The sequence below is a fragment of the Aulonocara stuartgranti genome (assembly GCF_965226115.1).
Source record: "Aulonocara stuartgranti genome assembly, chromosome: 9".
Lineage (NCBI taxonomy): Eukaryota > Metazoa > Chordata > Actinopteri > Cichliformes > Cichlidae > Aulonocara > Aulonocara stuartgranti.
This window is the reverse complement of record NC_138960.1, coordinates 29,041,107-29,057,263: the sequence shown is the minus strand read 5'-3', so window position 1 is coordinate 29,057,263 and position 16,157 is coordinate 29,041,107. Positions and strand designations below refer to the sequence as shown.

The 16,157-nt window shown below is 40.4% G+C and overlaps 1 protein-coding gene across 2 annotated transcripts in view; it reads right to left on the bottom strand.

Annotated features, from left to right (window-relative positions):
- Window positions 1–9,918, bottom strand: part of tpk1 (thiamin pyrophosphokinase 1) — a 90,385-nt gene extending 80,467 nt beyond the window's left edge. The window contains exons 1-2 of one of the 2 annotated variants that reach the window (XM_082545901.1): window positions 9,829–9,918; window positions 8,078–8,238 (exon numbers count right to left, since the gene is read on the bottom strand). In XM_082545901.1, coding sequence (XP_082402027.1) covers window positions 8,078–8,120 — 43 coding nt within the window. In that variant the 5' untranslated portion in view covers window positions 8,121–8,238; window positions 9,829–9,918. Of the gene's footprint in view, window positions 1–8,077; window positions 8,239–9,262 lie in introns of both variants that reach the window. The other variant, XM_082545902.1, reaches the window with a different exon arrangement.
- Between the last annotated feature and the right edge of the window lie 6,239 nt (window positions 9,919–16,157).

Below are 16,157 nucleotides of genomic sequence, written 5' to 3'. Positions count from 1 at the left end.
TTGAATATATTTAAAAATAATAATAAAGCAGCAATAACAAGGTTATTATAAGGCTCCACAAAGGAAAGAAGAAAATAAGAGAGAAGATTAAAAAATGAATTCATTTCAAGCAAGTCTTGGTTTCTTGAGAGATCAAAATTGGTTCCCACTCGATCCAATTAAGCTGCAAAGGGTTTGTTTGCAACAGCAGAAGATAACAAAACCTAACACCACTACGGACAGTGTGCATCCAGCTCAGACAGTGATTTCCCTTGATTATACTGCCTTTAATCTCTTTAATCAGGGTCACAATCAATGTCTGGATACCTACCATTTGTTAAAGAAAAATAAAGAAAATCAGTACCCACACTTGCACGCATTTCATTTTTTGCCATTTAAAATCTTTAACCTTAGTTGCATATCATACATGAAAACAAAGCTAAACCTTTTCTGTCATCCTCATCTCTCTTATCAGTGTACCTCTACGTTTCTTTGTTAAAGTCTCTCTCGTGGTGTTGCTGTTCATAAACCCATTTCTTTCCTGAAGCTCCCATCAATCTCGCTTTTAGCTTTTCTTTGCTCTGCTGCTAATGCAGATCCCCTGACTAATACTTTAGAATTGTCATTTATCTATCTGCAGGAAATGGGGAAAAAATGGAAACATTCATTGACAAAGTAAAAACAGAGCTGCTAGAAAAGCTTTAATGGACCAAAGACTAAAGCACAACCTTTCTTCTCCTCACCATCGCACTTTTCATGCTCATTTATCTTTCGCTCTCATGTCTGCTCTTATAAATGCTTTCCCATCAATGTTTAAGGCTTTCTTTTATAACAAAGCCAAAATGCTATCTGCAACTTGAAACACCACCTTGTGATTACTCTCTCCTAAAGCGAATTTATGTAAATTCCATAACTGCAAAACAAGAAATATCCAGTAAAGCCTGTATCCCCAGTTTCCCCAGTATGGAGGAAAAATGCAAAAGCATAGAAAGAAAATATATATATATACACTTCAGGTTTCATCATCAATTTCTCACAGCAAAATGTGCATCACCTGGGAAAAAAAGCTCTTTTTTGGGGGGGATTTTGGACCCTCAGGTGTAAAAAGTGCATTTAGGCTTGGCTGAGAAAGTGTGGAGAAATAAAACGTCCTTTGGGTTTGTGACTTTGTTGCAGCAGTGGGCTTGATGTTGTTAAAAAGTTCACATCACTAGAAGGTCATTTCCAATCCAAAAGCCAAACCCCAGCCGGCTATGGTAAAAAGTCGAGGAAAGGAAGAGAGGATAAAGAGGCGACACAAAGGAGGGGGGAAAGAGAGGACGATGCACGGGCGGGGGTAGGTGAGGGGGAGAAAGAGGAGGAGAAGATTTGTCAGTCTTGTCTCTTAATTGGCTGGAGGTATACAGAGAACAAAAGGCAAACTCAACCAGCCGTGACTTTTCAGATAACCCTTCGACTAGGGTTGCCAACTCCCTGAAAAATAAATAAGGGACACCTCGTGGCCAGGGCCGGGCGACCCAGTTGTCTTCACCCTTCCCAGTGTGGTGAATTTTCTAGCTCTTTTTTTGTGTGTGAAATTATTTTTTTAACCATTTGACTTGAATTTGATTTAAGTAGATGTGTATTCTTTGTGATATGAACACATGTGAAACAAATGATCATTTAGCCATTTATTTTTAGCTCAAAATGACAACATTAACACAATAAAACAGGTCTCCTTCTTAAACAGAAGCCTGTCATGCTTAACTTTTGAGAATATAAGTAAATCTTTCTTTAAAAGAACTCTGTCCTGCTTAACTTAAAATAATAGAAAACAATAGAAAGAAAAACATTCTTGTAACAGTGCACATTTAGTGCATTTAGTACAATTGGCTTCAGTTGAGGTATTATTTCAGCTTTTCTAATGCTAATCAGCTGCTCCTGTTTGTAAACCCGCTTGTTCCCATGATTACGCATCTTAACTCATCATCATTATTCATCTATGTATTACTTTTATGTATTAGTCATCTATTTGTAATCATCTATCCTTGCAGTTGTTTATTACACAAAATAAATTATATTATCACACTTCTGGCCACATAGCGCTGATATTCATTGCACATGCCCATATTAACTTTTTCCAGCCAGGTGTTTTCCTTTTCCCATTCTTCCCTTTCTCTGAGGGGAACAAACATTGCTGCTCTAATGCTGGGCTCACACTGTGCGGTTTTAGGCCCATTTTGAGCCGATTTTTGAGTGATCGGACCGATTTTGGCCTTCATCGTGCGTCGTGTAGTATACGTGGGGTAACGAGAAGCGATTAACACCTCACGACCAGCTCCCGATCATCAATCGCTCGTGAGGGTCTCATCACAGCCGCTCACACTGCTCGCGCGCAAACACGTAAACGTTGGTGTAAAAGATGGAGCAGCACGGCTGTGCAGCGTGTGATCTGGACACAAGCGATGGAGGCACAACTTGTAGAACTTTTCAAAGCTCATCCGAGCCTTTTCGATGTGGCATCACAAAATTATCACGACCACAACAACCGTGAAAATAGTGGGATTTACATTGCTGCTCAGTCACAGCTGCCCGATCAATGTTTTTCATTAGCAATTTAGCAAAGTTGATGGTGGTGGTGTGTGTGTCTGTGTGAGTGTAATGCTGGGCTTACACTGTGCGATTTTTGGCCCATTTTGAACCGATTTTTGAGTCGTGCGACCGATTTGGCGATCGGCCCGATTTTGGCCTTCATCGTGCGTCGTGTAGTATACGTGGGGTAACGAGACGCGATTAACACCTCACGACCAGCTCCCGATCATCAATCGCTTGGTCGTGAGGGTGTCACCGCAGTTTGTCACACTGCGCACGCGCAAACACAAATGTCAGCGAAAAAGACGGAGCAGCACGGCTGTGCAGCGTGTGATCTGGACACAAGCGATGGAGGCACAACCTGTAGAACCATCCGAGCCCTTTCGATGTGGCCTCACAAAATTATCACGACCACAACAACCATGAAAATAGTTGGATTTACACTGCTGCTCAATCACAGCTGCCTGATCAATGTTTTTCATTAGCAATTTAGCAAAGTTGATGGTGGTGGTTTGTGTGTCTGTGTGAGTGAAAGACAGAGGGAGAGCGCGACAGATTTTCTGTTATAACCTTCATTTTATGGAGGCACAGTGTGAGTACTCAGGTCGCATCAGAGCATCGGGCCGTATAGTGTGAGACCTGCATCGTGACCTACCAACTTTTAACCCCTGCGAGTCAATCATGCAGTTTGAGCAGGAGCTGAATAACGCGACTGAAAAAATCGCACAGTGTTTGCCCAGCTTTAGGTGTACTGTCGTCCGAGACTTGCACCGCAGTGTCGGCGTTTGTTTCCCTGTTGGTCATGCTTCTTGTTGTGGTCATCTGTTGTCTTCCGGTATTTTCTCCGTAAGCGACCTTTCCTCGACCAATGAGATGAGCGGTAATCTGAATTGTCATACTCGAATTGTCATAAGTGTGCTGTCAGCTCATTGGTCACAAAGCAGGAGAGGGGCTGGGAATTATGTTTTCAAACAAAGCGTTAATTCCATTAACATTTATAGACTACTTTTGATTCTCACTGTATTACGGGACAAAGTGCGTCCCTTATTAGCTCAATACGGGACGTGTGCTTTTGTTTCGAAATACGGGACGATTCCGTATTTTAAGGGACGGTTGGCAACCCTACCTTCGACACACAAACACTCACCTTCCCACCCCACCCCCCACACACAAACAGACACACACAAGAGGAGGCGCGTGGCCTTTCCTGCACTCCGTTTCAAAGAAATGTCACCTTGGGATTCTCTTAAAAGTGCCAGACAGCATAAATACTACAAACACGCGTGCACACGCGCGCGCACACGTACAGAGTATCCAAAACACATAAGCTAGCACAAAGATATTCCAGAAATAAGTATTTATAATTAAAATGATGAAATTTAAAAGGCTAACTGTGCACACTAGGGATTTTAAAATGCAGACATCCAGGGGCTGTTCTTATATCCTCCTCAGAGAGTCTAGATAAGCATTTCCTCCAAGAGATTAAACTAAGGAAGCCATATAAATATATCCTAAAAGTGTATCGCTATACTGTGCACTTGGGTAAAAAATAAATAAATAAATAAAAAAAATGTATGATGCTGGGAATCTCAGGCACATCTTTCACCTTTAATAGCAAGTGACAAATTTATCCACAAAATTATAACACCGGGGGTGTATGTGATTTGTTGCTTCTGCATCATTCTGCGGATTATTTGCACACCCAGAGAAATCTCTAGCCTAAATCTTGGATTTGTACAGTGAGCAAATGCAACATTGCAGCCTGTAACGCTTATCTAACATGCTTGAGTAAACATTTGTTTCAATGAATGCTTCAAAACTGCTGATAGCTTCCTGACATGAGTGAGTGTCTCTTGACTGATGTCGGTCTCCGTGTGGTACTGATTTTCAAGCTGTACACAAATAGAAAATCAACAGCAGTTCCGTCTTCCTGCGTTGCACAAATAATGCACGTGTGTGAGAATGTCAAGTATATACAAACATACCCTGTGCACACAAGCATGCAGCAAAAGTACGCCTCTGCAGTTGAACAAGATGATTGTAGTGCTTTAGACAACAATAAATGAGATGTGACTCAAATGTGCTTTAATGTAATAAATATTTTGATCAAATATGCTAGATAATTCATTGGAGACCATCGCAAGTTGAAAGAGTGCCTTCAAATTATTTATTTCGTATGTCAATGGCAAAACTACAAACTGGGTCAGTTTAATGGAGAGAAACAGCGAGTACGTGCTGAAAGGCAGAAAGCTGCGAATATGCACTCATTGCCCACTATATTAGCTTCTTAACATGAATATCGAATCAGCTAATCAAGTCAGGCATTCGAGATGACCTGCTGAAGTTCAAACTGAACATCAGAATGAAGAAGAAATGTGACTGAAGGGAGTTTAGACAGTAGAAGTTCATAAAAACACTGCCTGGTCTGGGTCTGATGAGACGCCTGATCACTACTTAGTATCAAGCGAACATTGTTTAAACACCACAGACTCGTATTGTTGCCAACCAAGTCCATCCCTTAATAACCAGTGTATACCAATGCTTCCAACAGAATAAGACATCCTGTCACAAAACTCAACTCTACTCAAATGGCCTCCACAATCATCAGATCTCAGTCGAATAGAGCACCGAAGGGATGTGGTGGAACGGGAGATTGACATCATGGATGACAAATCTGAAAAATTAAAGCATTTCTGAATCCAAACGGGGGTCCAATCTGGTACTAGTGAGGTGTACCTAATGAAGTGGCTTGTGAGTGCACAGCTCTTTATCATAAGACACTTTTAAAACAACTTCTGTAAATATCATAATTGTTGTTTTCAGTCATACGCAAGTCAATTAAAGTTAACTTACTAATTACTTTAGCTCAATTGAGTACAAGCTTGAGATTGTGATTATATTTTATGATCTGATTTAAATCCCTATATTTAGCCCACTCTCAATATAACTGCGAGACAAACTATAAGCATGCAGCTTAATCGTAACATTAGCATTAATAAATGCTCAGCCTAGAGCCAACACAGTAACTGATGAACAGAGGCAAGCAAACAGGTTTTTGTTGTTGTTGTTGCTTTATTCAATTAATATCAACTCATTTATAGCAAACTGTTCCCAAAATGTTCCCATGTTCAGTTAAACCTTCATTTCCTTCTGTTTCTTACCTTATTGCTAAGAATTTCACGTTCATACAAAATAAACCCAGTAGCGCTTTTTTGAAAACAGTTCTTGACATCCCAGCTTGTTTTTCTTAGTCCACGTTCTTATTTGGTAATGCATTTTTTACATTCCACTCTATGAACTGTGAGGCATACACAAGAAGAGAGACCAGCAGTATAGCTATCCAAACAGTAGCAGGTTGGAGTAGAGTGGTTAAAAAAAAAAAAGACAACATTTCAAGAAATGACTCCAAGAATGCAACAAATGCCACAGAGCACCAAGACTGATTAAAAGGACGATTTTTCTAGGACTCAGACCTCAGATTCATCTTATCAGTAAAACTACACACAGTGTGTGCCTGTGATAGTTAGATGCCAAGGAATCCAGAAAGAATGAGAAAAGCCAGACCTCAGACATTGCTCAGCATACCGTGGATATAACATTTGATCATATCTTTCATATCTTTCTGTGGAAGAATAATATTTCTAACCTGGGTCAAATTTTCATAAAATGTATTAACTCACCACCAATGACCCGAAATATACTCTTCTACTCCATTATGTTATACGTTGCTTTATAAAGTAATCCGTGGTTCACTGAAACAGATGCAGCAAACATTTATCGAAACACAGTATAAGGTGAATACAACTCAAACTAACTTGAAAGTTGATATTTGCCATGATGACTTTTATTCTTCAAAACAGCCTGAACTCTCTTAGGCAAGCTTTCTTCTTTAAGTAGTCTTCGTGAATCTTTCTCCCGGCTTCTTGAAGGTCGTTTCAAAAGGCTTTTATTCTGCTGCTCTGTCAAGGTGATCCCACACTGCTCCAATAATTTTGAGGTCCCGGCTTCTACATAACATATTTTCCATTGGGTATTGTATGTTATCTGACTGTACATCCCTATTTCCATCAGTTTCGACAAGATCTTAAACACTACTGAATGAAAGGCAGCTCAAACCATGACAGAGCCATGACAATTCTTAATTTTGGCTTTCAGTTGTTCAGTTTCCTTAAACTTTTTAAGAGCAAACCGCACACCATGCTGTAATATGCCAAGTTTATGTTTAATAGCTTTTTGGAATTCACCTTGTTAAGGCAAAAATATTATTTTATGTCTGTCAAACTGAGTTATCTTTGGCATTTTTCATGGACTGAACTAAACAAATGGAAACAAATGTGTGTGTTATGTGTAGACACAACACTGATTCATTCTTTAGGTAGGTAAAAAAAAATGGCTGGCTCCTTGGATGCAAAACATGAAGAAATGAGGGGAACCCTCGAGACTTTTGCACAGTACCCAACTTTTGCAAAGCTTCTTTTCCATTTCTGTTCATGTGGTCAGTAAGGTGGATTATTCTACTTTGTGTTCCTGGTTAGGTCAAAGCACGGTATTAATAGTGGAATTCACAGAAGAGCTGTTGCAGCTGACTGCATTAGATTTTAGCTAATAAAATGAGTACAGTTGTCAGGAATTACATGGAACTAATAAATGTAACTCGAGCCTGAGGAAAGTACAAGTGTCTGCTGTCTGTTCTACAGGCCAAACTGTTGTACGATCCCGTTGACCTTTACAGGTCTGGTAATAACCTGCCCTTCGGCTCACATCAGCTTTCCTTCCTCGAAGCTCATACCACCAGAGAGCTCACATAAACCTTGACCTGAGAGCAGTGGCTAAAGGCAGATATAACCAGCTTCCTTCTCAGGTCTGTAGGGCAGCCAGCCATCTGGAGAGTTTCTTTTTTAGGAGCATCACTGGGTACAGGACATGTCAGATTATCGTTAGGGTAATGAATTCTATTGTAACGTGTTAGCTTGCCTTTGGAAATGAGATAATAAATGTGCTATGTACTGAACTTAGACACATTTAATATGGATCTAAAATGTTTTGTTGGAACAAGGAGAATTTATGTGATGTCAGGCATTTCATTCAGACGCAAAAAAGATGATTAGATTTTAGAAAGATCAAACTTAATTAAACCACCCCTTTAAAGCAAAAACATCAAAAACCCCTTTCAGCAAAAGAGAAGGGAAGGCATGTCTCATACATATGTACACTGTTGTCATGAAAGTGCAAGTGATTTGTTTTTGAGTTCTAATTCCCCAAAGACCGTGTGTCGGAGTGAGTGGGAGAAGCAGAGGGAGGAAGACAAGTGTGACAGTGATGCGAGTAAGCGTGAATTTTGATCAGATGCATTGAGATCGTCTGTGTGTGGGTGGGTGCCCCACGCAAGAGTATAGTTTGTGTATGACAAAACAACAACAACAACTGAAAAAAAGAAGACATATGCATCTGTGCATGAACCTTCAGATTTGATTGATTGTGTGCATGTGTTTTTCTGGTGAGGGAATGTGAGTTTGAAAGGCAGTACCTGAGGGCAGCAGGCAGTCCAAAGGTGTCATCTTTTCATCCATGGCTAGGATCCACAGCAGCCTGTCTTCAATCAGTCAACTCACTTGGACTTGAGGAGAACAGGGCATATGTTGCTGCTATTCTTCCTTTTGTCCGTCTGTTTTCTACTTTTATTCTTTGCTTGTAAGCCGACAAAGAAAGAAAGTCATTTAAATGTCTACCTCTGACCGGGCTTGTACTGAACTATTAATTCTCCCTAAAACAAGAAAACTGATTAAAAATACAAACATCCACATGGAAGCTGCATTTGTAAAATGGTAAATGGCCTGCATTTGTGTAGCGCTTTTCTAGTCCCTAAGGACCCCAAAGCGCTTCACACTACATTCAGTCATTCACCCATTCACACACACATTCACACACTGGCGATGGCTAGCTACATTGTAGCCACAGCTGCCCTGGGGCGCACTGACAGAGGCGAGGCTGCCGGACACTGGCGCCACCGGGCCCTCTGACCACCACAAGCTATGCAACTTCAAGGTTTACACGCATGTTTCAAGACACAATACCGACACAACAGGGTTGCAACTAATAACTATTTTTCTTTGCTAATATATCTGTCTTCTTTGACTGATGGGTCATGTGGACTTGGCTGAAAATGTAAAAACCTACTGTCAAAATTGTCAGCAAATTTGCCTCAGTCTTCTTGTTCATGTCAATAATCTTCTGGTTTAACAACAATGACAAACTGATGTGATGATTTTTTTTTTAAATGTTCTTGCTGATTAAATTAATCAATGAATCAAACACAATACCTGTGAAAAATATAACACCATCTGTATACTAGAGAGGAACTAAAGTTAAAAATGGAGCCCAGGTAGTTAATGATTGACTAATCTATTAACAGAAATCTTAACACCCAACCCTTTTTCTCAAATGTGTGGCTCTTGCATATCTGATGTGACAGCAAACTGAATATCTTTTGGGCAGGTTGGAATGTTTGAAGGTCATAATATATGACAGATTCATTAAAGGAAAATTAAAAGCTGTGACTCTGTAAACTGTACTTTATATGAAAAAAGAAAGCAACAACCCTGTAGATAACCAGGGCATATAAACGACCAAAAAGGCTAAATACGCCTAAAACCTCACGAACCAGCTGATGACAGCACTAAAACAAATGTATACTTCACCTGGATCTGCTCACCTTCCAGCTTTAGCAACCAAAGCAGAGCAAACTACGAAAGAAAACCAAGTGCAGCAGGGTTTAATGATCATTATAGTACTCTGAACTCAGCTGAACCTTTAACAGCTAGCCCTCGATAACGATCAGACCCTCCCCTCACGGTGGACTCTCAAAGATATAGTGCAGGCAGTTTTTTATTTTCTCTTTCTAAAATGGATTTATTGTTTAATAGTGGGCAGTTTTCCTGTCTTTCTCCCTCATTTCTCTCTCTCTTTAATACTCCATACACACTCTGGACTCAATGAAAGTACATTGCATCGTCTCGTTACCTCTTTAATACTAACCGACAAAGAAAATTAGCTCTTGTCACATATTAACACAGCCCTTCTCTTAAGTGCTCGACCTAAAGATCGTTCATTCATTTCCACAAGCATTTCTCCCACTTCACGTGCAACACGTGACGAAGAGAAGTCCTCCCGTCACAGACACAACAGTCCGACTTCAACAAAAGCGACACATAAACACTCTGACTTCACACTGTGAAGCTATCAGTGCTTTACTTTAAAAGAAATCCTTTATACACTCACAGACTTAATCCGCTTCCGCCATTGATGGAGTAAACAGTCAACGAGAGGGAAGGATGCGTGCAGAGAGGGGAATGAACAGCGGCTCGTGATTGTTATGGTGACCCCTAGAGGCCAAGCGTGGAAATGGCGCTTCTTTGTGCTCTCAAATGGGAATTCTCCAAGGTAGTCCCAGGGTTTCTTAAGGAAACCTGAACAATTATAAATAATTTAACCTGACAGTTTGATTTATTTCTTTTTTCATTTTTTTTACTATATAAGAGGAAATAACTGCTGTTCTCTCTCCTTTAAGTTTACCTGCACTATCCATGCTATAAGGACAGCGAAAAGATGTCAAATTTAATAACTACGCAACAGAACAGCTGTGTTTTTCATTAAAGATGGCAAAACAAATCACATTCAAAAGCTTGCTGTGCTGTCATATTGTGTTTACATGTGGCGTTATATGTAAAATTTAAAAATGTTAAAATGTCGGGGACCCCTGAAGCAAATCTGCACTATTGTCAACGACCCGTGCTTTAGTTTAATGAAGCATTAATAGTCTGACATTTACATGCTTCATTGATTTAGCAGGTGGAGTCCTGCTTTAAGAAAGTACAGAATTGTGGTGGATTAACCCGTATCCCAGTGTCTTTATCATGCTGCCATTCAAAGGTAGACATGAATGATTTTGAAAATTTGAAACATCTACATCAGTTCTCATGTCTGTATGAGATGTATAGCAAGATATGATAAAACATTTCTGTTTTTTCGGTTGTTTTTCTGGCTGTTAAGGTTTCTTAGACATGTAGATTTATTGGTTTAGTGGTTAAGTAGGTCAGGATAATTGAAATAATGCTTCAACATTAATTTATAGCAACCAGTTACACCCACACCCTATCACTTAGCTTTCCCTCTGCTGTTCTCGTAGACAGGGGCACCAAATCTCACACTTGCTATACAAAAAGAAAAATGCACAAGCAAAACACAGAAAGGTAAACACACAAAACAAGCACACATACACACACGAATGCGAGCAATAGACTGATGGTGTATGCCTCAGATATCTCCAGACAGCAGTAGAAGCACTGTAAAGTGAGCAACCAAATCTTTCTCAAGGTGAAGCCACTCCAGAGGCTCGTTAAAACAAACGTTGTCTCATCAATCAGCAGTTGTTCTGTCTCCCTGACACACCGCACATGCAATGTACACACTCGCAGTTTTGCACAAACATGTATGTGTAAGTCACACGCACGTGCACACATGTGCTACGGGAAGTCATTCATTCTGTGGGCATGCATTATAAATGCATCTATGAATAAATTCCTGGCTCAGTGCATTCTTCATTGGAAAGGATTTCTTTTACAAGCCTACACCCACTGAATGTTTGATCAGATTTCTCTTTCACAGTGCATCCATCCAACCAATCCGCCTCGTTCTTGGACATCAGTCTTTCCAATATTTACTACTATTTCCCTTCCTTCCTCGTTTAGCATTTTTTTTTCCTGTTTAAACTTTTTTTTTACCCTACACTTCCCCCTCTGAAACACTTTTACTGCTTAGAATTCCCTGATATTTTTTTAAGCTTGACTATTTGTAGGTAGTAACAAAAAGTGGGTCAGTGGTGAACTAGATAAAGATGACAATGGAGCCACTTTCTCATGAGCAGTTGAGGTGTGCGGCTATAATGAAACAGGTGATTGATGGACGCTGAATATTTAACAGCTGACGCTACACTGACAACTTTTCTGTCAGTCATTAGAAACTCAGCATGTCACCAACCCGGCACTCTTAGCTCAGGTTGTAAAGAAGGCAGGGATTGCATTCTTTAAAGTTTATTTCAGAGTTGACTGCCAATCTCAGGATTTCCAGTGATGGCAAATAAATCTGTTTTTTTCTGGATTTGGAAGAAACGTTTAATGCAATGGCCTCCTTTATATTGTACATATATATTGAGAAGCTCCACCTGCATTGTAAGAAAATTCATGAAACATTTTTAAATGAGCAAACACACCAGTCAGTGACTACAGTTTAAAACGACATATTTAAAAAGCACAAAGAAAATTAGCTCCATCTATAATTTATACAACAGAAATATGAACAGATCTATTCTTCTGAGTACCCTCATTATTTTATCTCTTGGTTTCCTTGCACGTCTTGTTTCATATACAATATTTAATACGATTTTTAATCTAGACTTCGACCAGTCCATTCTGTAACCCTCAATTTCTTCTTTTTGAAGCATTCCTTGGTAAATGTGCCAGCGCTTGTAGGATCATTATTCTGCTGAAAAGGTCTCCTTCCAGCTCAGCATCAGCTCTTGGACAGATGGCCTCACATTATCTTCAGACACTTTTTGATACAATGAAAAATTCCTTATTGAGCCAATAACAGCAAGCTGCCCAGTCCCCGAGGCAGTAATGCAATCCTGAAACATAAAATTTCCACCACCATGCTTAACAGTTGGTGTAAGCTATATTTGGCTTGCAACACACTTTTCTGTTGTTAGTGTGGCTAAACACACTGTTTAGAGCACATTATTCCAAAGACCCTGCTTTTGTTCATTAGCAAGCTAACTGCATTGGGCGATCGTGGCTCAAGAGTTGGGAGTTCGCCTTGTAATCGGAAGGTTGCCGGTTCGAGCCCCGACTTGGACAGTCTCGGTCGTTGTGTCCTTGGGCAAGACACTTCACCTGTTGCCTACTGGTGGTGGTCAGAGAGCCCGGTGGCGCCAGTGTCCGGCAGCCTCGCCTCTGTCAGTTCGCCCCAGGGTGGCTGTGGCTACAATAGCTTGCCATCACCAGTGTGTGAATGGGTGGATGACTGGATGTGTAAAGCGCTTTGGGGTCCTTAGGGACTAGTAAGGCGCTATACAAATACAGGCCATTTACCATTCCCCAGTAGTTTAATGGCTACAGCTGCACAACTGACCTAAAGATCCTGTAATGAAAATTTGGGTTTCTTGGAGAATTATGTTGCGTCTGACAGGAAGCTCTTTGAGTTAATTTGCTGGGACAGCCATTCTTTGGCAAATTGGCATTTGCTTAAAATTGAGAGCTCTTGTAGATCTTTTTTTTTTTATTGTAGAAAAATATCTTTTGAAATCTCTTACTTGTCCCAGAGGGTTATTTAGCTCTTGGCATGATGGCAACCAATTTTCAATACTTAAGAGAATGACTTGAGTAAGACAGATTTCACATGCAGCTCCCGACCGATGTCCCTGCTATTCTGAGATTTTACACATCAAAACATCACTCAAAAATAATAATAACCCAGTCCTTCACAGATCTTGAAGTTAGGTTAATACAATCGCAGATTAACTATATTGCTTGTTTGAATGTGTTTAGGAGGAAAGACAGATCGTAGAGAAGCGATTGTTACTCTCCATCAGTCTGGGGAGTGTTATAAGACCATGTCCACACATTTGAAGTTCATCATTCTATAGTAGGAAAGTTTATTCGCAAATGGACAACATTCAAGACAGTTGCTAATCTTCTCAGGAGTGGATGCCCCAGCACATTCACACCAAAGTCAGACTTTTCTCTGAGCAATGCTCAGAGAATTAGTAAAAAAACCCAAGAGCTACATTTCACTCTCTAAAGGCCTCAGTTAGCGTGTTAAATGTTAAAGTTCATGACAGTAAAATTAGGAAAAGACTGAACAAGTATGGTGTTTTTGGGACTGTTGCCAAGAAGCCTCTTCGCTCTAAAGGAAGATGGCAAATTTGCATCCGAACAAACCACAAGACTTGTGGAGCAATGTCTTTTGGACAAATGAGACCATATAGTGGAGATGTTTGGATGTAATGCACAGTCCCACACTTAGAGACCAAAAACTTCATATCAGCATAAACACCATGTGCCAAGTGTCAAGCAGGCTGGTGGAGGGCTGATTATCTGAACATGTTTTGGACCTTTATAGTGATTGAGTCAACAATGAACTCCTCTGAGTATCATTATTATCAAATGTGAGGACATCTTATTTATTTACTTAAATTACATGAATGATTTCTGAATGAATTTAGCAAAATGTTACACCATTTCTGGGGAGGGGTAGGAAACAGGAGAAGGATGCAGATTAAGTAATCTGTAGTTTTCTATATGTTGACATGTGACATCACAGAGTCCTTTAGCTGTAGATGAAGATATAACTGATTCATTTACAGCATGAAGCTCACAGCTGGCACATCATGTAACCTCAGAAAAAAAACACCTTTTCTAAGAATCCCTGTGATTTTCTTTCTGCTACTTTGCAAGGCAGGCGAATATCAAAATCTTGTGTCACATGCATTTTAATCATCACGTTTCTTTTTACAAGATATTGGTTTTCTTCCAAAGAGCGCTGTTGACAGTTTCTCACCTGCAAAACCAAGCGAGGCAACGTTTGGTTGTAAAACGCCCGTGATGGCTGCCGAAGCAGAAACATGCATGCTCTGTCATTCTTTTCTCAAATTATTACCTGCTTTCAGATATTATGGTGAGGAACTGCTGTGGACTTTCTGATTTCATTTTCTCCTCGAGGTCACATCATGCTGAAGAGACTGTGTTTGTCTTTAGTTCAATTTAATATCTCTTATCAGTGGATACATGGGTCATAATAATGCCCCTTTGCCCCTCGGCAGAAAACACCTGTTATTCTAGCAGATAATGAAACTGAAAAGGAGAGACACTAACTGACATGCAAATCCAGACTCTCTCCCCCTTGCAGGCACTCTCTCTTCCTTTAATATTCCCTATCATTACCTTTACTTCTTTCTGTCATTTTTCTTTCGCTTGTTCTTTTTTCTTCAGTAATATGCTTTCTCTTTGTCTCTCTTTTATTCCTTTTTATCTGTCTTAACCTCATATCCCAGCTGCCTTTTTCCTTTGCCGGCTCTCTTTTGTCTCTTCCTTTGCTTTCAGCTTTACTTCCCTTCATTGTGCCTATCTGCTCCTTTTCTGTCTTGCTGTGGGGTTTTGTACTCGTCCGACATTTTACTTCACCTATAATGATTTCTTTTTTATGGCAGATAACAACTCAAACAAGAAAGTTCGGGTTACTCAAGGGATATTACAGCTTTGCTCAGTTTGGGGTCAACTCCTCACATACTGGCTACTGTTGATGAAGTGGTAGGAGAAATGTGCATCTGAATTAGGGCTAAGTAGGCCATATTTCATCTTTATCTGCCAATTATGATGACCCATTTTTTTTTGTTAGAAATGAACAAGATAGGAGAGTGATGCAGGACAGACTTTTTCTTCCGCTTGTGCCTATTGTGGAATCTGATGCCATGGTCAACAAAGGTGAAAAAACAACACAGTTCACTGCATCTCTCTTGGATGAATTACTCTCCTAAAGCTAATAAATATCCCCTAGTGGAAAAAGACTGAGTCTAAATTACTTGAGGTACACCCGAGCTCTGAGGAATGGGTCACTGAGAACAAGGAGGGCATATTACAGGTGACTGGCTGCTCTTACATGGGCAGGGTGGGTATTATCGACTACTTGGCAGCTTCTTCCCTCTGGCATCACCTTGCTGTACTTAATCTCACAGAGGCTTCCTCTCATATATCCAGAGGAGGACTTTTTTCCCCCTTTTTTGTCACAATATCATTGCCTAAGGGCTGGTGTCTCTCACCTGCCTGTTCAGAAGCAGCACGGATAAAGACCAAGCATGAGGTGGCATCATTCCAGCAGCTATAAACTCATATGTTTTGAGCAAGCCAATATGTGTGCTCTTAGTGAGTACTGGGACTGACGTCTGAGTGTGGACATTTTCTTTTCCACATGTAAAGCCAAAAATGACCGCCCTGAGTTATTAATAACTCATGCCTCTGATTCTACACATCTGCCCTGAGGGGCTGGTACCCACCGAGGTATACATTAGCTCGTGGTGTAATATGTACAGTGAGGTTTAAAGAGGAAAAGGGCAGTAGAAGTCTATCATCTGAAAAATTTATATTTTCACTTATACAGACTGAGACAGACTTCTGCAAAGGTCGGTATCACAGTCAGAGCACATCATCTGTCGCCTAAGGGTTAGAAAACAAACAAAAAACAGAGATGACCACGTTTGGACTGACCTCCCAGAAACTTCTGGAGGTGCTCACAGGGGAGCTTCTGAGGGCTTTGCCAGGTGCTGTGAGAAATGATGCAGATGGTGCCTGGCGATGCCACGGGGGAGGAGATTTCTAATTTCCCTGCAGTGCAAATACCAGTTGAAACTGGGGTTTGGCACAGGGTAATGGAGGCAAACTCTGAGTGTATGGGTTATTTTAGACAGATGCTGAGGACAGGGTTTCTCCACAGCATGTGTTAGGGTCGTGAAGGCACATTGGTGTTGATGAAAAGTTCATAGCATAACCTGTATTTGC